Here is a 27223-nt window from a genome sequence, read left to right as displayed (position 1 = left end):
AACAAAAGTACATTTCTCATGCAAAACTGTACATTAAAAAGGAACTAACAATCTTCTTACAACTTAGGGTGCTGCATCACAGATAGTGCACAATTTTTTTCCCTTCTAGTTCAAATTCACAGACATGTCAAACTGTGTGCACATTTTTATACATACATGTATACTCTGCATAATGCTCATGCATGTAAGTCATACAATCATACAGACTGATATTAATTATTAGTTTTCATCAATTACAGAGTTATTACTAAACAATTTTAACAAGGGCACTTCCTAAACAAAATTCTGCACCCCATCCATAAATGAAAATTAAAGTGCCACAGTACCTTGCACTTGTCACTCAATTTGAGTGCAAGCACGAGATCCCCCTCCTCGATGTCAGGTGATGCAGACGTGAACACAGGAACACCTACCTTTGAAGTTACTTATGCAACTCAGGAGATAGCTAAATGATGGCTGGTTATTCAACTTAAGATTTGACAACAGATTGTTCTGCATCTGGCAATTATGTATTTACCAACCAACAAAGTTGCAAAAACTATGTAGTTGCGTTTGTAAGGACACAGAAAACCACACTGTGATTGGTTTAAATGTACATCATGGAAATTGGCAAACTCCTGTACAGCAAACAATGAACAATGCCTGCTATTACACTACCCATTATGTCACGAAAACTTCAGATTTTATAGTCACAGTAAGTCTATTACTTACAATGGTACATTTGATATGAATTGGTCTTTATCATTATCTACTAAATACAGTTAAAAATCACGCACACTGTGCTAAATCATGTTTTAAATTGCATTTAACATTTTTCTGGGTCCCATTTCTTTTCTGAGGGTTAAGTATTTCAGAAATGAGTAGAATTTAAATGAGAGAGCCACTAATTACCTATTCACTGGTGAGACTTTTTACTTTCAGATTTAAGCTATTCAGAGGAGTGTACACATTCGCATTCTCTGCCAAAAAGAATCAATGAGATGATACACACAGTGACACAGCAACTATAAACTTCTAACACATTGAAAAAATGCAGTAGATTCTCAATTATAAACTGTGGTATTGTTTTGTTTATTCGATTTATACTGCCTCAACATAATATTGAGCACACAGTTGTCCAAAATGCTGTTTCTTGATTAACTATGTTGGAATATAAAAATGAATTGCTTCAGATGATCTAATGAGTGCAGTCACTGAAAAATTTTTAATAATGAAAACTCATTCAGCAGTTAATGAATGACAGAACTAATAATTCAGGATGGAGAATTAATGCTCTTCTTCACAAAGACTGTCAGATGCAGCTGAGCAAAAAATACATTCTAGGTCAAGTTATTCATTGCGATTAAGGTCCTTTTGTGTCCTTTTGGCAAATCATTTTATTTATGTCTGCGTTAGAATATGAGTAGAAAGTTCACATTCTCCTGCTGTCTATGGTGTGTTATGGAATATCTTTTATATTACCTGTATGGGGGAGTTGAGGTTCAACAGGCCAGCAAATGAAGTAAAACATTTTTTCCTAACAAATATACATGCATGACTGATTTATTCTGAATACACAAAATGAAGGTGGTATCAGATGGTTACCATTCTTTAGGTGTGAAGTAATGGCAACAAACATGCCTGTAACATTTCTGGCATTCAGTTTGTGGTCCTCCAATATCCTTATTCAAATATTCTTAATTTCATGACTTTCAAAAAGTACTATGAATGGTCTGTTTTGCTTAATTTTTTGAAGCACAGCATAGTATGTTAACTTGCCTATGTATGACCTGATCGAGTACTATAAGAAATAGTTGGAGGTTAGAACATAAACAAATTAAAATTAATTAATTTAAAAGCAATTTATTTAATGAAGCTACTTTTAAATGAAAGAAATATTTATTTTCTGATTGAGAAGCAGGTCATTAGTTTTATTTTCTTTACAATAATCAAAAAGATATAGATCAGCATCTAAGAATCGCATAATTCATCAGAAAAACTGATGTATTTTATGAACATAGATGTAGAACAGGTGTCCTGATCATAAAGATGCACCTGAAGTATATTTTCACAATTTTGCTCATAATATATTATCCATGTTAGGTTCCATGTAGTTAACATTAGTAATATGAGTCAACTTCATCTCACAAAGGCAAAACACAGTATCTAGAAATCTTCAGTCTCTCACCTCATAAACCTTCTTACAGTTCAACAGCATATTTTAGTCACTTCAGCGTTTGCCTGTTGAAACCTCATTCATCTCACTCCCATGCACACTATTATTAATGGTGATAGTTACTTAATCTCACACAATACTGCACAAGTGTACGACTGGCACTGGTCATATTTCCTTTATAATCATGTCACTTAAACTAATTGTGTACACAGATAGACATTTCTATAAAGCCAGCAGCAATTTCAGCAAAATGTGCACTGTTTACTGACAAAAAGAAAAGTCCCTGAAATTTAATGAGTACTGAATTTTGTCTTGGGTATTTATCAGTACTAATATCAATAACAAATCAATTACACCAATATGTTTAATAAGTTGCAAACTTTCCCTTCTATCATACACATTTAGCTTACAAAGTTATAACTGAAAAAAAAAAAAAAACCCAACTATAGAAAAACTGTGCGCCTGAACTGTAATGGATTCTCTCTGAAACTGAATCCAACAAATACCTTGGGATTAGGTCGCCATAGTACAGAAACCCACAACAGACAAATATTTACATGAATGAACTAAGACCAAACCTGCAGGGTACCGAAACGAAATGGAAAACATGGAAAAATGTGCTGCAAAAATAAATTATACTTCAGAAAGATGGGGTTGTTACATGCTGACAGACAGCCAAAAACACTGACCCTCTCAGAGATGAGGGGGATAGGGGGGGTTGATGGGGGGGGGGGGTGATGGGTGGGGAGACAGAAAAGGAGAGGGGGGCAGAGGAAGAGGGTGGAAGGGACGGAAGAAGGGAGGGAGAGAAAGGAGGGGAGGGGTGGGAAGGGGAGGGGAGGGGAGGGGAGGGGAGGGGAGGGGAGGGGAGGGGAGGGGAGGGGAGGGGAGGGAGGGAGGGAGAGAGAGAGAGAAATGCACTATTGCCCACTGCAGATAATGTTTATACATACGTATTTCCTCCTCTGTTTATCTGATTGTGTCCATTCTTATTCTGATCAACTGAGTGTAGCAAATGTTATGGGCTGATAGACAATAATTGAGAGCTACTTCTTTCACTTAACCAATAACTAATTTGTCTATTTCTTTATATAAATTGTAAACCCAATTGCACAGATGCTTATCATTGGCCTCCAACTTCAGTAAAACAATGTTTTTGGTACAAGTCTATCTCTAGTGCACTCAAACAACTGTTTTATTTTTTTGAACCTTTTATATTCAGTATCAAAATAAATATTTTGTAATGCCCTAAATACTTAACTATCCTAAGAAAAGTGCCATCACCAAGCAGTGTTGTCAAGATTGGCAGTAACATAACAGTGTCAATGGTCAAGCTATAGTTCTTGAAACAGGTGTCACTTGTGCATTTCCTACCAGTGGAAAATAAAAAGATGAGATGAATAAAACTGGAACACAAAAAAAAGTACCCAACAATGGGTGTACACTCAGAAATGAAGTGTATATCCACCCCCTTTCTCCCACCATCACCATTTACATAAAACAAAGAAATTCTGGGTTGCAAATGGTGGTCAAAACATCATAATAGTGAAGTGTAAAAATAAAACAGTTTTTTAGGCTCAGAACAAATAGAAAGGCACAAAAACATTGGATTTTTATCTGAAGTTGTGTAAATATGATACTGCAAAGATTATGAAGTTATTTTTTATCAGAGTCTGACCTAGAATTACACCTAGTAAAAGCTATTTAATGTAAAATATCAGAACTCTCACTCCACCCAAGAGACTAGAATACTAGAGCACATGATACTGTCATCTAAAAAATTAAAAGAAATATAGTGTGCATATTACTAATGTTAAGCTGAATTAGGATTGTGGAGAACATTTTCTACTGTTGCAGCCAATATTTTGAAAAGAAACAACCAGGTAAAATGAAATGAGGATTGAGCACAAAAAAAAAAAACTTTCTATATGTATCATCATCATTTCCAAGAGCTGAGGATAGGGGCAGTAAAATAGCAGACAAGTATATTAATGATCTAGTGTACACCATTAGTTGTAGTTCAGAAATGATTTTGTCTTCATGGAGAGATTTAAAAACAGAAGACTTTTGCAGATGATACACAGGTTTTTCATGTGTTACAGTAACACTAGAGTATATCTGATGACAGATGAGAAATCACTGAACTACATGTAACATTTTACAGCTAAATCTGTCTCCGGCTTTTTCTGAAGATAAATGGGTATCATACTACTTATTGGCACTCTGTTCCTGTTTTTCAGCTGCTGTTTTTATGTATGCATTAACTAAGGCAATGATTAATACGAGTCCAATGTTATACCAAGACTTCACCACTTTACCAGCCATGAAAAGTAAAGCAAAATTTCATACATATGTAGATATGATTTACAACTGAATGGAAACTATTTTGGGCGACATCGCATGAAAATGTAATTTTTATGCTACAGTAGATACATCACCACAGCCATATACAACTGTGAAATTTGCGAAGTCTTTCAGTCACTTTTAAGAGAATTTAAGCATAGTGAAAGAGAAATTCAAGGTTTGTAATGTCATTGAGGTTCCCAATAATGGAATAACAAGAAAAGCAAGAGCATTCCCAAGTGCTTGCACAACACTGCATGTCTTGTTTGGTGTTCAGTAGAAAGCAGAGATGAGAAATTATTACAAAAATAAAGAGATATTTTCTATATGGTTATTCTACTTCATTCGTTACACTTTATGGACCACTCTCACTTTTTAAAATAACACTCCTAGCACACACAGAATTATTTACACTTTTGCAGAAAATGCTGCTGGCTTTATTGCGAAATTGATACATAACATCATAACTTGTAATGAATTAGAAATGGGTATGTACAAATAGATTTGTAAATATTGTACTCATTGTTTTCATTATACATTCCCGAACACTGACATGAATTGGGAAGCCTGACCTACACGACAGTGAAATTTATAATGTCAACTGAACAATTAAAAGAAAGGGTCCCAACTAATGATGACATTAAAAACTTTTAAATAAGGAAAAAGCTTCTGGATGAACAAAGGGAGGGAAATGAATGAGGTTTATTATTTATATAACATATCACTCCCAACATTTTGTCTTTCTATTGAGGGAACACATTGTGTCAATAATAAAAATAGTTCAGATTCTCAGATGCTATGTGGAAAGAAAGCATGTTGAAAACCAGCCATTTTGTAACTACTCAGAACAGTTTGGAAATGAAAACTTTTAATAAAACAACATTTTCATAAAACACTATGAATAAAAACTTGATCATAAACCAATGTGGTTATTCTAAAAAATAACTAACTCCACAAGAGTTGCTTGTATATATCACAGATAAAAATTTCTTTGTCTTTATTCAAAAATTGTCCTGTGTTCACTTGCATGCCTAAAAACAGTCTTTTAAGGATGGCAATTTTCGTGCACCTTGTACTTATAATTCTATTATAAGACTTAACAACATAATTAATTTTAACTGCAAATATGGTAAATTAATAGTATTTCACCATTACATTCATCAATCAAAACAAGATGGACGTGCACATTTCAACACAGAAACACTATTAAAGGAGCAACAAATTAGCAAAACATACAAAAATTATTAGTACACAATATTTTAAAATATTTGTTCCAATCTCCTCAGCAAGTACTCCTTTACATTACACAAGAAAAACACAGATATAACAAATGTGTGTCACACAAACACCATGGGGTGCTCACACATTTAACTGCACAGGAAGTCTTCAACCTAATACAGGCCTAAGCTATGATAAAATGTGACAACATATATCTAATCAAAATATCTCTTGAAATACTGTAACTGAAATACGTATGAAATTATGGGTTCCTAGGTATAATTTGTAGATCTGAAGGAAAAGTGCAAGCTTTACGTCATCATGTCAGAAAAAAGTCATTTTATGCTCTAAGTTGAAATCTTCAATGAAAAAAAGATCTGAAAGGGGAAAGGGCACAATGAGTCATGATGACTGGGGAAAATGAAATTACAGCTGAACAAGAACACAACTGTTCACTGTTATATATTAGGAGCAACATAATAAATTTTTGAATGACACTGTGTGTTTACCTTCTTTTACTTATATCACGTTGTATTTGATTCCTTTTTACAAAGAAAGTCACATTGCAGTCCTTAGGAAAAAATTAATTGACAATTAGAGCATTCACAATTGTTTTCTAGTGAAAAACAAAATAAATAAATAAATTGGGTCTGCACGTGTCCTACTTCTTTTTTGAACATGGAATTGACTTATTTCACTTGAAACATTTCCGAAAAAGTGACACGAGAATGTAAACATGGGATTATTAACATGCTTTGCCATTGAGCCACAAAAGTTTACATGCAAGCATTGTATTCTTTTGTTAGAGAGGGTTGTGTAAAAGAAGATACTGCAATTACAAAATTACCATTGACACATTCACAGGAAGTGCTCCTAGTGAGCAGCACCAACTTTTTGATGAAATTAACTGAATTTAAATACAGAGAACTATCACGTAAATGCAACTAACTGTAAGGACACCTGACAATGTGGACCGTTTTTTAAATGCGTAATACCTTTAAAAAAGTAAACAAAATCTGTGACTGATACAGCAAAACATCTTCATTCATAGGATGACAAGATTGAGATTTCTATTTTGGAGGCAACAGAAACAGAGACTAAGCAAATGCATTACATTTCCTTTCGAATGATTTTTATAAAATGGAACATATTGCAATGAGTCAACAGGAAAAAATTATACAAAAGAGCATAATGAAACAGAGAAATAGGATGGCTGGCACACATCACAAAATTTGTTGTTTCTAAAAACCATAGTTGAAGGAACAGAAGGGGGAAAGAATCTCACAGGCAGGTTTAGATATGAGTGCAAAAGGCAAACCATTAATGACATGAGGTGCAACAGTTATACAGAAATGAAGCGAATAGCTGATAAGTGACAAGAATCAACCTTGTGATTGGTGACCAAAAAGAGACATTGTTAACATAAGACAATAACTATCGTAAGCAATAAGGAGTGACCTATAACCCAATTTACAGTAATCTGATTCTTAAAAATACTGAATGATTGGGCATCAGTAAGTCGGAGACTACCTGTGCATTATTACTCAGTTAAACACTTTTATCAGTTTTCATTCCCCATGTTTCTGTGAATTAGTCTTGAGACTAAAACATCATTCACATTTAGTAGTTGAGGAAGAGGAATATCTGAAAATAAGAGTGTTTCAAAAAATTTTGCAGGGTAAGAGAAATGTATCAAAATATTTGTAAATATGTAGCTTATTATGCTGAAGTTTCATCACTATGAGACGCTTGAGTGACATCAGCATCAGACACTTGAGTGGTGTCATTATCAGATAGTTGAGTGCTTGGAGTTTGAGATACCTCAGTGGCCTCAGTACGAAACACATCAGCAGATTCTGACTGAAACACTTCATTGGTGTCTGTACTAAACACATCAGCAGTGTCTGTATTAAACACATCAGTAGTGTCTGTATTAAACACATCAGTGGCATCTGACTGATACGGCTCAGTGGTGTCTGTCTGAAATACATCAGTGGCATCTGTCTGAAATGCCTCAGTGGAGTCTGCATGAAAAGCATCAGTAGAATCAGCATGAAACTCATCAGTAGAATCAGCATGAAATCCTTCAGTAGAGTCTGGATGAAATGCACCAGTAGAGTCTGCAGGAAAAGCCTCATTTGGATCTTCATGAAAGGCCCCATTAGTTTCTTCACAAAATGCCCCACTGATGTCTTCATGAAATGCCCCATTGGTGTCTTCAGGAAACGCCCCATTGGTGTCTTCGTGAAATGCCCCATTGGTGTCTTCATGAAACGCCCCATTGGTGTCTTCGTGAAACGTCCCATTGGTGTCCTCGTGAAATGCCTCACTGGTGTCTTCGTGAAACGCCCCATTGGTGTCTTCATGAAACGCCCCATTGGTGTCTTCATGAAACGCCCCATTGGTGTCTTCATGAAATGCCCCATTGGTGTCTTCATGAAACGCCCCATTGGTGTCTTCACGAAATGTCTCATTTGTGTCTTCACAAAATGCCTCATTTGTGTCTTCACAAAATGCCTCATTTGTGTCTTCACAAAATGCCTCATTTGTGTCTTCATGAAATTCCCCAGTGGCATCTGTACGAAATGTATCGGTGGTGTCTCTATGATATGCCTCAGTGGTCTCAGTATGAACCAACTTAACGGTGTCGGTATGAACTACCTCAGTTGTGTCAGTATGAAGCACCTCAGTGGTGTTAGTACATACTACTTCAGTAGTGTGAGTCACTTTAATGGTGTCAGAATGAACTAGTTCAGAGGCGACAGGAGAATTAATCTGACTGGTGTCAGTATGAATCACTTCATTGGTGTGAATCATTTCAATTCCGTCAGGGAAATTGACTTCGGTAGTATCTGTATGAGACAGTTCTGTGCTGAGAAACACTTTGGAGGTGTCACCAAAATTCTTTTCTCTGGCACCAGAAAAACTCACTTCTGTGGTATTATCAAAATTCACTGCAGTAGATGACTCTTGATCATTTCCTGGTTCACCTTGGGAACTTACATGTGATTCATTATCCATGACTTGCTTTTGGTGGTCCGACTGATTGTTACTTGGACAAGGAGTGTTTTCCCCACAGTCTAGATCTGTTGCAGGCTCTGAAGTCACACATTTCTCAGAATTAACACTTTCTTTCTGTTCACGGTGCTCTTCAGATTTTATAGAACACAGTGATGTTTCATCTACTGCCCCTGACCTTTTAAACGTAGTGTCACTATTATTTTCCACACTAACTTCCTCAAACTTGTCTTCTTTAGGAGAAGCACTACTCCACCGGGACCGCCTATTACGATCCCTTTCTGATTTTCTAAATACCTTCTCCTCCTTACATTTTTCTGCAGATGGCAAATCCTCAGCTTTTGCACGCTTTGCTGGACTCTGAAGTAGTGGTGACTCCTCCTCACGTCTACGGTTTCCTGCATGAGGAGCAAATCCAGGTCCAGGTGTTCCAGGACCTCTTCTTGGACCCTGTCCACGGCCCCGTGCATGCCTCCCATCTTCCCACTGCCGCCGCTCCATGTCATCAAATGGTGGTCTCTGAAAGAATCCATCTGGCGGTGGGCCCTCGCCAGGAGGTCCTTCGAATCCTCTTGGTGGATACATAGGAGGTCCCTGATTATCCATCCACATACCTGAAAACACATAAACACTAAATTATACAGTTGTCTATTATCTATGAGATTATAAAATTATTAAAAAATTTGTATTTCAATAGCTGTAGTTGAAAACTGCAACAGTTTGATAATTTCTCTCTTTGCATTTCTATACAACAGAACACAGTGACAGTCTATAACCTAATTGTGCAGATATCATGCAAGCTCTTAAATCTGTTACAATTGTAATAAATGTTCTTACTAACAGAACAACAAAAACGAAATCATTAAAAAATTTCACAATGTTCTTTGCTCTCTAGCTTCCTATAAATGAAATGTTTTTTCCTAACCTATCCACACTATAGAAGAAAACAATATTATTAAAGAAAATATTCATTGAATAATTGTATTTACCAGGTCTTGGACCAGGCCCTGGTCCTGGCCCCGGTCCTGGTCCTGGTCCCATTCCTCTCATTGCCATTGGATGAGGTGGTCCTCTTGGGTGGAACATGGGTCCTACAGAGTTGCAGAAATAATGGACAAATAAGTTGGAAGTCATTTTAGACCATTAATAAACATACTGACAGCAGGACACAGTCCGACATTTATGTCTTTACATGTTCTGGTTTCCTACTTTATGATAAAATGCTGTAAGCTGATTCAATATTCTCTTAATTTTGACAGACGAGACAGCAATCGTTTGGCTAATAATAATAATGATGATGATGATGATGATGATAAATAATAACAACAATAACCTTCTGTTCCCTTGAAACAACGCATAACGATCTATATCAGCAGCACTACAATGACAAGAGATTTACACCAATGAGATATCAAATTAACGTTAATTAAATGAAAAATTTCTCGTGATGCAGACTCTCACAAAAATATCATTAGTAGTAGCATTTAATTTACTATATTAAGACGATTGTAGGGGAGATATAAATGCTAGTATTTACAGTACAGTCATCAATGTAGTTATTAAACATGAAACCAGCATGTAGTAAACTGCAGGAAGAGCTGCAGAAGACCAATATTTGATGGAGGAATTGACTGTTGACCATCAACATAAATAAATGTAATATATTCCACGTAAATAGGCAAAAAGGCCTGTTATTGTATGAGTACATGATTGCAGAAGAGTCACTGAAAGCAGTCACTCTATAAAATACCTGGGAATATATGCATGGGGCAATTTAAAGTGGAAAGACCACGTAAAACTAATCACAGGTAAAGCAGATGCCGCATAGATTCATTGTAAGAGTCCCCTAGAATTGCAGTCTACCCACAAGTTCATTTAGTATGTGTGAAAGTGTCACAAAGACACTCGGTCAACTCCAGTTGCAGATGCTCGATGCTATAAGTGAGGCATTGTGGATCATGGTGCGGTTTGCTGTAAAAATGTCAAGAGTGTACACTCCTAGTAAAGTCAATCAGTATAGTACTTACACCTCCATATACTGTATCTTGTGGAAAGACCATGAAGATAAAATTAGAGAGAGCTGAGCTCAAACAGAAGCTAAACAATAAACATTCTTCCCATGGACTATCCGCAGTTTATAAAGAAAAGGAAGGAAGTAATGATAGTGCAATCAGTACCCTCTGCTGTGCACCATAATGTGGCTTTTTGGGATGATGCAGATGCAGGAAAGTAATGGCGAATTGATCCCATGCCAGTTAAAATCCACACGTTCCTAATTATGCGTGATATCCCACAAAATATACAGAATGACCAAATTAGTAAAACATTACACTGAAAATACAGCCCTTACTTATTGTTTCTATCAATCACATACATACTTCAGGCATCATAAATGGTGAAATACAACTTCAAATCACACAGACTGTTGACATACTACCACCACACATTAGCCACCAAAAGTTCCAACCACTTAACATGAAAGATTTCAACTGTCATTATGAACAGTCCTGAAAGCTGAAAAACCTGGATTTGAAATAGTGACAGAATATTTCCATTTCTTATAAATGACTATCTTACACTAAGGCCATAAACAAGTTTACATTCCTGAACTCTGCTTTGTAAGCTCTATGGGAACTTATTTCATCCCGACACAACTGCCCAGCATAAAAAACAAAGTATGCCTACCACCTGATCAATTTTCAAAAAAGGTACGAAATCATGGAATAACAGAATGACTAAAGCTGTGGACTTTTTAAATGTAATTAAGAGTGTCATAGCGTTGTGTTTACATCATTGTGTATAACTACATTAGATCTGAAACTTCATGACAGATTAAAACTGTGTGCCAGACCGACACTTGAACTTGGGACTTTTGCCTTTCAAGGGCAAGTGCTCTACCAACTGAGCTACCCAAGCACGACTCACCGCCCGCCCTCACAGCTTCAATTCTGCCAGTACCTCGTCTCCTACCTTCCAAACTTCACATGGCTAAGCCATGTCTTCGCAATATCCTTTCTTCCAGGAGTGCTAGTTCTGCAAGGTTCGCAGAAGAGCTTCTGTAAAGTTTGGAAGGTAGTAGACTAGGTAATGGCAGAATTGAAGCTGTGAGGACGGGTCGTGCTTGGGTAGCTCAGTTGGTAGAGCACTTGTCTGCAAAAGGCAAAGGTCCCGAGTTGAAGTCTCGATCCGGCACACAGTTTTAATCTGTCAGGAAGTTTCATATCAGCACACTCCACTGCAGAATGAAAATCTCATTCTGGTTCTACACTAGATCTGTTAGAACAAGGGCCAACACAGTTAAGAACTGTACGAAGGAATACAGAAAGCAGTGGAATGAAATTTTGCCTGGAATGCAGCAGAAATAGAAATGAATGTTGTGGGAGTGATGGTAGTGGACATCATAAAGGAGCCATAAGTATTTGGCATCACCCACCTACACCTACAGTTCTAAATGATTAATGATGCACGACTTGCATGATTTCACAACACAACGAGAAAACGAAAATCCGCTGACATCAAGTACAAATGTTACACGTATATAACATGTGCCCATTTCTACCCACCATTACTATCAATTTTTCATGCCTTTAAGCAGGGAACAAACTCAATGGGAATTACACTTAGAATCTTAGTCTGTAAACACATATATTCTTCACTACTACTTTTTTCTCTATAATACTACCCTCTGTAATACTTGCACCTTATAACAGAAATCAAACAAGTTTCATAAAATGTAGTAAATACAAAAGCAAGACTGCTAATGTCATGTTTGATATTATTATTACCAAAAGGATAATCCAGAGAGGCATGATTACAACTAGATTACACTTTTCTTTCCCCTCTTCTTTTTTAAGTTCTGTATCACACTTACTATGGGTACAATAACCACCTCTTCTTACAAGATAAACAAAAATAATCTTGCCAACCATTACTGACACACGTTCCTTCTAAATTTCTTGGAATTTATATACGAAAGAACAACAGATAAACATTTTAATTGTAAGAATTTCAACTTACCAGGTCCACGCATTAGCATTGGACGAGGTCCAAAGCCTTCAGGTCGCATTGGACCTCTGGGGCCCATCATTCCTCTTGGTCCAAACATTTCTGGGCCTCGAGGTGGAAACATGTCAGGTCTAGGACCTCGCACACGGCCAAAGTCATCAGGATATGGGCCTCTCGGTTCAAACTCTTCAACAGGCGGTCCACGGGAAGGCCCTCGGCGTTCAAAATCGTCTGTTCTCAAAGACATATTGAAATCTTCTGCATGGTGTGGCCCCCTTGGAGGAAAATCTTCATGACCTCTTCTATGATCAAAGTCTTCCCTGTTCTGTACAAAGTCATCAGGTCTCTGTCGACCTTCAAACATCTCATGAGGTGGTGGTCCCCTAGGATCAAAATTCTCTCTCTCATGTCCTGGTGGCAACGGTTCAGTAACCCCTCTTGCTAAAAACTGTCCTGGACCTGGTGGCCTAAAACCCATTTGTCCTGGAGGAATAAACCCATCAGGACCTGGAGGCCTGAAGTCACTTCTAGGACCAGGAAACACTGGTGGTCCAGTAGCTGAAAGAAAATAGAAAGGAGGTGTTCACAATGACAATAAAAACTACCAATATTCTTAGAAACTGACATTATTTTATCATATGATGTAAAGAGAGTTCAGCAAAATTTACATCCTAATAAGTTATTACTCCAAGTGCCCATCACAAACAGTTGGTGAGAGTTTAATATGGTGTATTAGATGACCCAGTCCACAAAATAGTAGGCATTTGTTAGAGAGAACACATACCGATATGGGGTCAGAAAATTTACTCAAAATTTCAGTTTTTCCTGCTCCTTGGTATATTTTCCCATTTCAAAATAATCTCGGCCGTAGGTTTTGCTACCAGACCTCTTCCCAGTCATCAACATTAGTTTGATCTACCCTGCATGTTGAGGAGGTTAGGCACGGGCGAATTCATAAAATTCACACAGGGTCACTTGTGCACCACACCAATGGGTAAATATGACACTTAATTGGTTCACATTCCCAACACTGGAGGTAAGCACTTGATGTATACCAGTGGAATCTATATATAGTTCCCACTGTGTTATATTCACTGTTAAGTTCAGGGACAATCAACGTTCCAAATTATAGCTTGGGCACCTATATTTGTTATGGTGTGCTAACTGTGTGTAGTATGTCAGGGGGCATGCAGATGTTGTTGTACATCTACATTCTTGATCAATTAATGCAAAAGTATTATTTGTGAATGAACTGGATTGATTATTTTGGTAGCAAAAACTTATTTTTTGAATTCTGTGTTCATTGCATAAAATATTTACTAAAATGGTCAGCAGATTCAATCAATTACAATCATATTCAGAAAAAATCTCAGAATTACAGATGATTTAACAACTTAGAAAACAATGAAGTTAAAAAACTAAGACCAATAAAATAACGTAAAATTAATGGAAAGATGTTTATCTCAGGTGGTGAGCACAGACGGCAGTCAGAGCACGAAACATATATGCAAAGATACAAATGTCAGTTGCTGAAAAGCTTGAATACACCACAATTATAAATTTGAGCACTAAAAATTAAAAATAAAGACATTAAATTACATCAGCATTAACTGGTACAAGCCGTAGTTGATCAGTAAAACAATGATAAAAAGTAAATGCAAAACAAACTAGTAACAATCAGTTATATGAGTATTAGCTGCCCTGTGTGAACAGTATGTAAAAGTGTAAAACAAATCAAAGGAATACGCAGTAAAGACGATTAAAAGTGAAGCCATCGATTGTCGTGGAGATGGCACAAAGAGTATCAATATGGTACGTCATTGGTAAGCAGACCATAAACCAAAGGTGTAATGCCGACAGGTGACACAATCTGTCGCTACATGGACAAAGTTTCGGTGAACCACTATCGCATCGAAAAATGGATGCCACTGATCCCCGCGGAGATGTATACAGTTGATGAGACACCAGGAACTGATGAGTTTATAAGTCGTAGTTCTGGTATGCACATGTTGTGCCATTGTTGTTGTGGCAACAAGAAGATGCCACTGGACACGGTGGAGATGTGAAAATCAGTGAACAAACTTGAGTATGCAGGTTGAAAAGTTGTTGGCCTGGAACTTGAACACAGAAAACATATACCAGCAGCCAAAATATGCTGTCTAAAACTAGTCAGCCGGGAAATGGAAAAAATATACAAATAGCCAAAAATAATCAAAATTATCACTAACTGGGAAATAAGTACAGTTTGAGACCCTTTATACCATCTGTGGATCATGTAGCCCAAGAATAAAATAAGATTGAAACCAATAACTAAAAAATGTAAAAAATATATGTTATGTTATAAAGATAAAATAAGATAAAAAAGGGAAACGAAAGAGCAGGAATATTTACTAGCAGATCATCGAAAAGACAATAAAAATGTTTTTAAGTCCAGTTGCTCATTTAGTGAAGAAAGATGGCTCATTTCTGTAACGTGCATAAATCTCGATTTCCTCAAGGATATTAAGAAAGTACCCTTTGGGGGCATTATGAAGAATTTTTAAGTTATTCTGGAGAGAACCTTCAGAATGCATATTTTGCATAAGATGTTGGCCAAATAATGATTTGCCACAGGCACTACCTGTGTGTACTGTGAAGTGGATACGGAAACTTCGGACAGTTTGCCCGATGTTTTGTTTATCGAGCCATTACAAAGAACTTTGTAAATACCAGACTTTGATACTCTAGCTACCAACTGCAAGTTTATGCACCTTCTGTAGAAAATTGTTGGTAGAGAAAAATATGGTGATGTCAGTACTGTTAAATAATTTATTTATATTACCCATATCAGTAATTAAGGTAAATTTTAAATTCATTGCATTTTGAGAGTATCAATCTCCATAAGTTATTGACCAAATCATCAACTTCATTAGCATTGAAATTGTTGGCCGTAGCAATCTGTTTAAGAATAGCTATGTCTTTTTGGATTTTGTCTGACTTTAGCCAAAATTTTAATATTCTACGAATCATTGAATGAAATAACACTTTTTTATATTTGAGTGGGCAAAAAAAAAGTTTATGATAACATCTGTTGCAGTTGGTTTCCTGTAAATAGTAAAATAAATTTATGATTGTGTTTAGAAATGGTGTAAGATCAAGAAAACTGATTCTCCTGACATTTTCATTTTCATATCCTGCAACAAATGAAAGTTTGGGACCAATGTATTTAAAAGTTAGGCTGAAGTATCTGTTTCATCTTTTTTGAAGCAACAGAGTATTGTCACGGCATATTTCTTATAATTAATGATTTACTGGTAATTTCAGGATTTTCTTCAAACAGTTTAATTTCAAAATGATTAACAAAAATGTCTGCTTGATTCCCAGTTAAAGAATTCCCCACTGCTAATGCATTTTTTAAAATAAATTTTATCATTGAAATAAATGTAATCAAAAGCAAGTGTATTTTCAAGCAGTTCAGTACGTTCAATTATTTCTCCTATGCTAATTATATTGCTGTTGTTGTTGTTGCTGTCTTCACTCCTAGGACTGTTTTGATGCCGCTCTCCAAGCTACTCTATAGTGTGCGAACCTCTTCATCTCCAAATAACTACTGCAGCCTACATCATTCTGAATCTGCTTACTGTATTTCAGCTCTTGGTCTCCTTCTATGATACCCCCCACCCACTTCCTTCCAATACTATAGAGGTGATCCCTCAATGTCTCATAATGTGTCCTATCAACCGATCCATTCTTTTGGTCAAGTTGTGCCACGAATTTCTTGTCTCCCCAGTTCTATTCAGTACCATCTCATTAGTTACATGGTCAACCCATCTAACCTTCAACATTCTCCTGTAACACCACATTTCGAAAGTTTCTATTCTCGTTTTGTTTAAACTGTTTATCGTCCATGTTTCACTTCCATACATGGCTACATTCCAGGCTAATACTTTCAGAAAAGACTTCCTAACACTTAAATCGATATTCGATGTTAGCGAATTTCTGTTCTTCAAAAATGCTTTTCTTGCCATTGCCAGTCTACATTTTATATCCTCTCTACTTCAGTCACAATCAGTTACTCTGCTGCTCAAAAGTCATATACTATTTTAAGTGTCTCTTTTCCTAACCTAATTTCCTCAGTATCACCTGATTTAGTTCTACTACATTTCATTATTCTTGTTTTGCTTTTGTTGATGTTCATCTTATATCCTTCTTTCAAGACACTTTCCATTCTGTTCAACTGCTCTTCCAAGTCCTTTGCTGTCTCTGACAGAATTGCTGTCATCGCCAAACTGCAAGGTTTTTATTTCTTTTCCCTGACCTTCAATTCCTATTCCTATTTTTTCTTTGGTTTCCCTTGTTTAATGTACAGATTGAATAACATCGAGGACAGGCTACAACCCTATCTCAATGCCTTCTCTACCACTGCTTCCCTTTCACCTCATGTAACTGACGTCTGGTTTCTGTACATGTTATAAATAGACTTTTGCTCCCCATATTTTACCTCTGCTACCTTCAGAATCTGTAAAAGAGTATTCCAGTCAACATTGTGAGAAGCGTTCTCTAAGTCTACAAATGGTATAAATGTATGTTTCCCTTTCCTTGACCTATCTTCTAAGATACGTTGCAGGGTCAGCATTGCCTCGTCTGTTCCTACATTTCTCCGGAAACCAAACTGATCTTGTGTGAGGTTGGCTTCTACCAGTTTTCCACTCTTTTGTAAAGAATTCATGTTAGACTTTTGTAAACATAACTTATGAAACTGATAGTTCCATAATTTTCCCATCTGTCAGCAACTGCTTTCTTTGGAAATGGAATTATTAAATTCTTCTTAACACCTGAGGGTATTTCGCCTGTCTCATACATCTTGCACACCAAAAGTCTTTGAGACTGTGAAACAAATCCATTCTACTACATGCTCTTTGCTTTCCATATTTTGAGAGATGGTAGCATGGACCAAAACAAGGAAAAAATGTCCAATAATCATGGGCTCTAATGTGCATACCTTAAGAGCTATGAGCACATATATATCTTCCCTACTATGAAACACCTCTTCCACTGAAAACGTGCTCATAAAACTTGAAGTATGTGCTTTAGAGTCTACGTTTACTCGACTTTTTTGCTTTGAATGAGCTTTCCTTTCATATCCCTGAATATTGACCATTCCTCCTGGGACACCCTGTATAAGTTCTCTAATAATAGAAGCCATGAATGGAAGAAGTCGCACTGTACTTACGAAGTTTCATGTTACTGATGATATGAGAAGTCATTTGCAGGTAACGCACAGCTCACATCTAGTTATCATAGTACATAAAATAATCTACATATCATTGTATATGCCCTGGCAATCATAAAATACAGAATTTTGTGGTTTTGTCACTTATTCTTACTTACAGTTCCGTAGGATTATCAAAATCATAACTCTGATGGCTATGAAACAAAGAGGCAAGGTTACTGTAAAAGATGTCATTGATGAAGAGATAATTAGGATTGAAGTACAAGCTCACATTGTACAAGAGAGTGGAACAAAATTAGTCATATAGTTTTCAGAAAGCACATCCTCACATTCATCTTGAGTAATTCAAACACTTATGGAACAAGTTAACTCATCACAACATACAAGCAGTGTTCACAGAAGTTACATTATCACTATTATGGAACTTGAATTGTGGTGGTAATCGCCTTCATTGGTGTATATATATAAATAATAAAACCATCACTAAATCATGGTTTCTGTAGTTAGTTATATGTTCTGTAGGTCATTTGAATGATTATTTTATGGAAATGATATGGAACGAGTCAGTTTGTGGGATATGTATACATGATTAGTATTAACATGAATGATCATATTTATCATTTTATTCCTACTCATGCTTGAAAACAAGCTGCATTTTTAAAGTAGAAATTTGCCAGTGGAATAGGACGAGTTGTCCAGGATAAATAATTTTCCTTTTTGAGACACTGACAACTTTAATAATAAAGGATATTTTTCCCTCTAGTACTGTGTGTATGTTCCTATTCCTCTCAAACCGTAAGGGATTATTTACGATGAATCCCATTAGCGGAAATATGTACTCTGATGGCATAGTTAAAATGCCTTGCTCCTTCAACAGGTACCTACACGACATTCATGGATGAAAACGACATACTATTCTTACTGCTCGCTTCTGCGCAAGCAATACTTTCTTTCTAAGTGATGAGTTACAAGAAACAAGATGAGTTACAAGAAAAGTATTCTGTATGGCATTATCAAGTGGAAATATGCAAAAGATGTCATGAGGTTGATATGTCTTGTTTCCAAGATTAGCAGAAGCAGATGAACTTAATTGTTTGAGAAGCTCAGTAATACACTTATTCCAGTTCATATTTTCATCAATGTGTATACCCAAAAATTTGGAGCATTCTACTCTACTTACTGACACACACTCATGTGCTACATCAGTTGTTGGTATGAGTATTTGTTGTACAGAACTGACTGATATAGGATGTCTTTGTTTTCTTTTCTTTCTTTTTTTTCCTCCCCCCTCCTTTCAAAATTCTGAGAGAGTCCATTATCAGAGAACCACTTAATAATTATTTGGAAAGTATAATTTACAACTCTTCTGTTTCTGTCTCTCTAAATGGATTTACTGTAACACAAGTATCGTCTGCAAAACATACGAATTTTTCTTGTAAGTGGAAGGTTATTCACATATACAAATAATAGGAGTGGATCCAAAATTTTACCCCCGCCACCAAAATTTTCTACCTTTCTAACACTGTCTGAATTATGCAGAAAACATCTTGCATTCTGTTTGTCAAATATGATTCAAATCAACTGTGTGTGAAGCTTTCAGTTCCATGAAACTAGAGTTTTTCTAAGAGTGTATCATGACATTTGAAAGACTTTGAGGGATCGCAAAAAAACAAACTGGCTATATATTATTAGACTTATGAAACGGTAATGTAGAGAAATTTATTTGTGCAAGATAATTTTGTCAGGTGTCATGACAATTTCAAAACTTTTGATGGAATTTAATACCAAGGCACAACAAAGTTATATGGAAGAATTGTGTAATTTTCATTAAAAAAAACGTTTTTGCAATTATTTAGGTTCTTACATTAACTTAAAAGCAGAGAAACACAATATATTTCACAAAACAAAAAACAAACAAACAAAAAACTCACTGTGAATAGGGTACAACTTTTTAACTTAACACAAGTTTTGGGGGTGTTTATGTAAAATCAACCATGTTCCCACACACACACACACACACACACACACACACACACACACACACACACACACACATATATATATATATATATATATATATATATATATATATACTCCTGGAAATTGAAATAAGAACACCGTGAATTCATTGTCCCAGGAAGGGGAAACTTTATTGACACATTCCTGGGGTCAGATACATCACATGATCACACTGACAGAACCACAGGCACATAGACACAGGCAACAGAGCATGCACAATGTCGGCACTAGTACAGTGTATATCCACCTTTCGCAGCAATGCAGGCTGCTATTCTCCCATGGAGACGATCGTAGAGATGCTGGATGTAGTCCTGTGGAACGGCTTGCCATGCCATTTCCACCTGGCGCCTCAGTTGGACCAGCGTTCGTGCTGGACGTGCAGACCGTGTGAGATGACGCTTCATCCAGTCCCAAACATGCTCAATGGGGGACAGATCCGGAGATCTTGCTGGCCAGGGTAGTTGACTTACACCTTCTAGAGCACGTTGGGTGGCACGGGATACATGCGGACGTGCATTGTCCTGTTGGAACAGCAAGTTCCCTTGCCGGTCTAGGAATGGTAGAACGATGGGTTCGATGACGGTTTGGATGTACCGTGCACTATTCAGTGTCCCCTCGACGATCACCAGTGGTGTACGGCCAGTGTAGGAGATCGCTCCCCACACCATGATGCCGGGTGTTGGCCCTGTGTGCCTCGGTCGTATGTAGTCCTGATTGTGGCGCTTACCTGCACGGCGCCAAACACGCATACGACCATCATTGGCACCAAGGCAGAAGCGACTCTCATCGCTGAAGACGACACGTCTCTATTCGTCCCTCCATTCACGCCTGTCGCGACACCACTGGAGGCAGGCTGCACGATGTTGGGGCGTGAGCGGAAGACGGCCTAACGGTGTGCGGGACCGTAGCCCAGCTTCATGGAGACGGTTGCGAATGGTCCTCGCCGATACCCCAGGAGCAACAGTGTCCCTAATTTGCTGGGAAGTGGCGGTGCGGTCCCCTACGGCACTGCGTAGGATCCTACGGTCTTGGCGTGCATCCGTGCGTCGCTGCGGTCCGGTCCCAGGTCGACGGGCACGTGCACCTTCCGCCGACCACTGGCGACAACATCGATGTACTGTGGAGACCTCACGCCCCACGTGTTGAGCAATTCGGCGGTACGTCCACCCGGCCTCCCGCATGCCCACTATACGCCCTCGCTCAAAGCCCGTCAACTGCACATACGGTTCATGTCCACGCTGTTGCGGCATGCTACCAGTGTTAAAGACTGCGATGGAGCTCCGTATGCCACGGCAAACTGGCTTACACTGACGGCGGCGGTGCACAAATGCTGCGCAGCTAGCGCCATTCGACGGCCAACACCGCGGTTCCTGGTGTGTCCGCTGTGCCGTGCGTGTGATCATTGCTTGTACAGCCCTCTTGCAGTGTCCGGAGCAAGTATGGTGGGTCTGACACACCGGTGTCAATGTGTTCTTTTTTCCATTTCCAGGAGTGTGTATATATATATATATATATATATATATATATATATATATATATATGAATTTAGTCTCACCACGTGGCAAAACCATAAATCAGGTATCCATTGTAGACATTAATAGTCCAAAGTATTAAACATACACTATTTCCTGGTCATTTGCAAGCTGGATATTGAATTGAAAACCAAGTACAGGAGAAACAGCAATAGACTGTCTGGTATTAAAAGAAAGAAACTGAACCACAATAAAGTAAGTCTTGGTTACAAATTGTAAATTAGGAATCAGTTTGATAACTTACAAGAAAGAAATGAACCAGAGGGTGAAGGTGCTGAATAAGGTATTTGATGACGAAGACAGTGAAGGCAACTATTGGACACAACAGAAGAGAAATTAATTAAAAGCAAGTCAACTTGTTTAAATATCTGGGTGTAATGTTGCAAAGCGATATGAGATGGAAGGTGCATGAGAGAACTGTGGTACGGAAAGTGAATGGTCAACTGCAGTTTATTGGGAAATTTTTTAGGAAAGACAGGTTCACCTGTAAAGGAGACTGCATATAGGACACTGGTGCGACCTATTCTTGAATACAGCTCTAGTGTTTGGGACCCGTACCAGGTCAGATTGAAGGAGACATCGAAGGAATTCAGAGGCGGCCTGCTAGATTGGTTACCAGTAGGTTTGAACACACACACAAGTGTTATGGAGATGCTTCAGGAACTCAAATGGGAATCTCTGGAGGGAAGGCAACACTCTTTTCAAGAAACACTAGTGAGAAAATTTAGAGAATCAGCATTTGATGCTGACTGCCAAGAAATTCTACTGCTGCAACATACACTTTGCGTAAGGACCACCAAGATAAGATACGAAAGATTAAGGCTCACATGGAGGGATGTAGACAGTAGTTTTTCTCTTGCTCTGTGAACGGAACAGGAAATTAAATCAAAAGTAGTGGGACAGGGTACCCTCCACCATGCACTGTACAGTGGGTTGCAGAGTATCTACATAGATGTAGATGTCAACACACAACTGATTGAGAAGGAGGAGAGTTGAATGACTAGCCAATGCAACCATTGACAGGAGGAAAGAACTTTTCTGGGAGGCCAGAGGGGGAAACGAAGATTAATACAATCAGAAAAAGTAAGTCGGTGACAAATTGAGGCAGCTCTTCTAAGCAATTAAAAACTCAAGAAGAAGAACTGAAATGAGAGCCACTTTTATTCTAGATAGGAATAGTTGCTTAGTGGCCAGTAAAGACAAAGTTTTAAAGACAACACTTCACCACATAAATTAAGCTCCACTAAGATCAATATAACGTACTGAGAAAATGGAAGGTGAGATGGGAGATGAGACACCAGCAGTCAATACAAAAAAACTGAAGAAGAGAATCACAAGGTTAAAGAACAACATGACATCTGGAGAATATGAAATTGTGGCAGAAATGGTGAAAGAAAATAAATTTGTGATCCATAGTAAAATACTGCATCTCATTCATAAGATATGAAACACAGGAGGAAATGTCTGAATAATAGAAATAACTCTGAAATACACATTCTCCAAAAAAAGCCAAAAGACAAACTGCTACAACTACCAAGGCATTCCCTCTGTAACATAGTATACAAAATATTGTCTACATATACAACTAAGGGCAATGTATTCACTCTGAGACACCTATGGGAAAAGTGTTATGAGCATAACATGAACTTTTCACCCTATACATCGACTTTAAAAAGGAACAAAACAGAATTCACATAGAGAGACTAAATAATACTGCAAGAGTTTTTAATGACACAAAAATCTGGTCAATCTAACAAGAATGTGCATACAATGGTTTGCAGTGTGATGGAAATGTGTCAGACACTTTAAATGAAATACAGCTCAGAGAGGGTGACACAATTCTTCTTCTTCTTCTTCTTCTTCTTCTTCTTCTTCTTTTTTTCCCCAATCTAAAGCTGCAGTGGGCCATAAGGAATGCAGTGGTTCAGAATTGAACGTGCCCCGTACATGGTGGATGTATGTAAATTATAATGTAGGAATATGTCAAGACAAAGATGAGCTGAAAAATGTGACAGAAGAAATCATATAGCATGCTGCACAATGTGCAACTGGGCCACCTGGTAGTTAGAATACAGTGCCTGTGTCTGCCCATGAGTGAGCTGATGTGCACCCTTATCCAACGGGGCACTGTAGAACACCCTTCCCCAGGATTTCTAAGTCCTGGCACATACAACAAAGATAAAGATAGATAAGACATCATCGTCAACCCATTGTAACATACAGCTCATATGTAGAAAGATAAGTATGTAGAACAACACTTGCTTTCTTCAGTACAAGGGTTATGACAAGGATATTCAGACCAGTTAAAAATTAAGATGAGTGGAGACAACAAAAAAATAAAGTAGTCTATGATATGATGGATAGGCATTAGATTACATACACTGTTAAAAAGCAAGCAGACCTATTGAACTAGTCACATAGCATTGTCACAACAATTCATGAGAAGTAAACAGCATATTATTAGACTACTCACCATCCCTTTCTCGATCCCGGTCAAGATCACGTTCACGGTCTCGATCCCGATCACGTTCCCTGTCTCGACTGCGTTCACGATCTGGTTCACGCTCCTTTTCTCTATCGCGGTCCCGACCACGATTACGGTCCCTCTCACGATCCTTAGGCCGTTCTCTTTCAGCAGATGTTCTTTCTTGTGTTGCTTTACCCTCTCTTATGTTGAAACCATGCCTGGCAGAGGAAGTATGATCTAGTCAGTCATTGTTTACATGAAAATTAAAAATCATTCACATCAAAAACATTGCAATTTACAGTATTTTAATGATACACAGAAGTACATCAAGGAAAAGTTTTGCAATATGACTTGAGATGAACAAGGCAGAAGCAAATTTTTGTTTCTGTTTGGGCCATCCATAAATGCACTGCAGCCAGAAGCTTTACCTTCTCCAGGCAGTATGGCCACAGCTATTATTGGTTAAGATCGAGTAACGTTACAGAAGAAGAAAGAAGATAAATTAGTAGTTTCACAATTTGCAACAGACTGACAGCTGTTCAATGCTCAGGGGAAATATTTCCTGTGTTTGCAGAAAACTGTCTTCATTGTTCCACCATATTCCAATGGTTCAATGACAACCACCTTCACTGGTTCTTGAAGGGAAACTAATGAAGATAAAATGTTATGTCAAAGAGATGTAGTGCTAACAACAACAACAACAATTATTATTATATATTATTTATATTATCATTATCATTATTATTATTATTATTATTATTATTATTATAACAATAATTAAAGTTGTTAGAAAGTGGTGTGCAGGACAATGAATGCCTTGAGTTGCAGACGCCTAAACACCATCCAACTAACACCGAGAGCCAAGAGTTGGATCTTTAGTCACAATGGTGTTCCAACACATTGGTTAAAATTCATATTGACTCAGTATGCTGCAAGATTCTGCGGTCCCTTCCTTGATCTTCCCCTGTGTGACTGCTTGCATTTTCAGAAGTGAAAATTTTGTATGAAGGAGGGTTGCTTACCAGTGTGAAACAATGAATGTGTTCAGCAGATTGAAGAGATTCAATTATTTAAAGAAAGTAAAATAAATGGGATAATATGGAAAACTGTCCTATCATATTCATAGTCAAATAAATCTGAACTAGCTTAACTCACCTACCTCCTCCATGACTGCTACATACTTGAAATTAAGGAGCATCAATTAAAATTTTGCTTTACCTGGCTTCCTCTTTGTTACAAGTTGCAATTCCATCATTTGCTAGGCTCCTTAGGCGTTCCAGAAGACTTGGTTTCTCTCCTCTTTCTGACCATGGTGTAGAAGGTGTATCAGGAGCTGACGGATCTTTCCTATCTGGCCTGTCTCGATCCCTATCACGATCACGGTCACGATCTCTTCTATCCCTATCTCTGTCACTCCATCTACTGCCACGATCTCGATCCCTGTCACGTTCACGATCACGGTCTCTATCACGATCACGATTTCTGTCACGACCTCTGTCTCTATCACGATCTCGATCACGTTCACGGTCCCTTATATCTCTTTCCCTATCTCTGTCTCTGTCACGGTTCCTTTCTCTGCCGCGAACCTGTCCTGGATAATCCCCACTGCCCTCTTTCAGGGAATCCAACTCATTTACAAGCACTGAATTATTCTGACGACTATTATGATCACCAAGATGTTGACCAGAGTTCTGATGGTGTGACAATGGGCCCATGTGATTTGGCGGAGGTGCCGAAAATGGTGACATTCCATGGCCAACACCTGCAAGAATTTGACCAGCAACCCTGAAAAAAAAGGATGTATAGTAAAAAATAAAATTGTGGGAGAGTTGTCAAATTGATAACATGAATACATCAAAAGAATTAAAAATGTTTCCACACCACAATGATGAAAACCGCGTCTCATAGTCAAAGTTTCCAGTAAATAAAAATTCAAACCAGAGTGGGCAGCGGGGGAGAACGGGGAGGGGGCAGAGAGATGGGAGAGAGGTGGGAGGGAGAGTACCAGGAGGGGGAGGGAGAGCCGGGAGGCGAGACCAGCGGGAGGGGGAGGGGCGGGAGAGCCGGGAGGCGAGACAACCGGGAGGGGGAGGGGCGGGAGAGCCGGGCGGCGAGACCACCGGGAGGGGGAGAGGCGGGAGAGCCGGGAGGCGAGACCACCGAGAGGGGGAGGGGCGGGAGAGCCGGGAGGCGAGACCACCGAGAGGGGGAGGGGCGGGAGAGCCGGGAGGCGAGACCACCGGGAGGGGGAGGGGCGGGAGAGCCGGGAGGCGAGACCACCGGGAGGGGGAGGGGCGGGAGAGCCAGGAGGCGAGACAACCGGGAGGGGGAGGGGCGGGAGAGGCAGAAGGCGAGACAACCGGGAGGGGGAGGGGCGGGAGAGCCAGGAGGCGAGACAACCGGGAGGGGGAGGGGCAGGAGAGCCGGGAGGGGGAGGAGCGAGAGAGCCGGGAGGGGGAGAGGCGGGAGAGCAGGAAGGAGGAGGGGCGGGAGAGCAGGAAGGAGGAGGGGCGGGAGAGCTGGGACGCGAGAGAACCGGGAGGGGGAGGGGCGGGAGAGCTGGGACGCGAGAGAACCGAGAGGGGGAGGGGCGGGAGAGCTGGGACGCGAGAGAACCGGGAGGGGGAGGGGCGGGAGAGCTGGGACGCGAGAGAACCGGGAGGGGGAGGGTCGGGCGAGCTGAGACGCGAGAGAACTGGGAGGGGGAGGGGAGAGGGAGGGGCGGGAGAGCCGTGACGCGAGAGAACTGGGAGGGGGAGGGGAGAGGGAGGGGCGGCAGAGCCGTGACGCGAGAGAACTGGGAGGGGGAGGGGAGAGGGAGGGGCGGCAGAGCCGTGACGCGAGAGAACCGGGAGGGGGAGGAGTGGGAGAGCCGTGACGCGAGAAAACCGGGTGGGGGAGGGGCAGGAGAGCCGGGAGGCGAGAGAACCGGGAGGGGGAGGGGCAGGAGAGCCGGGAGGCGAGAGAACCGGGAGGGGGAGGGGCAAGAGAGCCGGGAGGCGAGAGAACCGGGAGGGGGAGGGGCAAGAGAGCCGGGAGGCGAGAGAACCGGGAGGGGGAGGGGTGGGAGAGCCGGGAGGGGAGGGGCAGGAGACCCAGGAGGGGAGGAGCGGGGGAGCCGGGATGGGGAAGGGCAGGGGAGCCGGGACGGGGATGGGCGAGGGGGAGGGGCCGCGAGAGCTGGGAGGGGGGGAGGGCAGGGAAGGGGGAGGGCTGGAAGGAGGGGGATGGCTGGGAGGAGGGGGAGGGCTGGG

At 39.5% G+C, this 27223-nt stretch overlaps 1 protein-coding gene across 1 annotated transcript in view; it reads right to left on the bottom strand.

The window, feature by feature from the left end:
* Positions 1 to 3041: 3041 nt before the first annotated feature.
* Positions 3042 to 27223, bottom strand: part of LOC126183192 (uncharacterized) — a 192306-nt gene continuing 168124 nt past the window's right edge. Inside the window, exons 17-21 of the mRNA XM_049924935.1 lie at positions 25188 to 25754; positions 23976 to 24187; positions 12752 to 13297; positions 9724 to 9825; positions 3042 to 9348 (exon numbers count right to left, since the gene is read on the bottom strand). Coding sequence (XP_049780892.1) covers positions 7436 to 9348; positions 9724 to 9825; positions 12752 to 13297; positions 23976 to 24187; positions 25188 to 25754 — 3340 coding nt within the window. The 3' untranslated portion in view covers positions 3042 to 7435. The remainder of the gene's footprint in view (positions 9349 to 9723; positions 9826 to 12751; positions 13298 to 23975; positions 24188 to 25187; positions 25755 to 27223) is intronic.

The sequence above is a fragment of the Schistocerca cancellata genome, chromosome 4 (genome assembly GCF_023864275.1).
Source record: "Schistocerca cancellata isolate TAMUIC-IGC-003103 chromosome 4, iqSchCanc2.1, whole genome shotgun sequence".
NCBI lineage: Eukaryota > Metazoa > Arthropoda > Insecta > Orthoptera > Acrididae > Schistocerca > Schistocerca cancellata.
The sequence above is the reverse complement of the archived record's forward strand: the minus strand, read 5'-3'. Positions and strand labels throughout refer to the sequence as shown.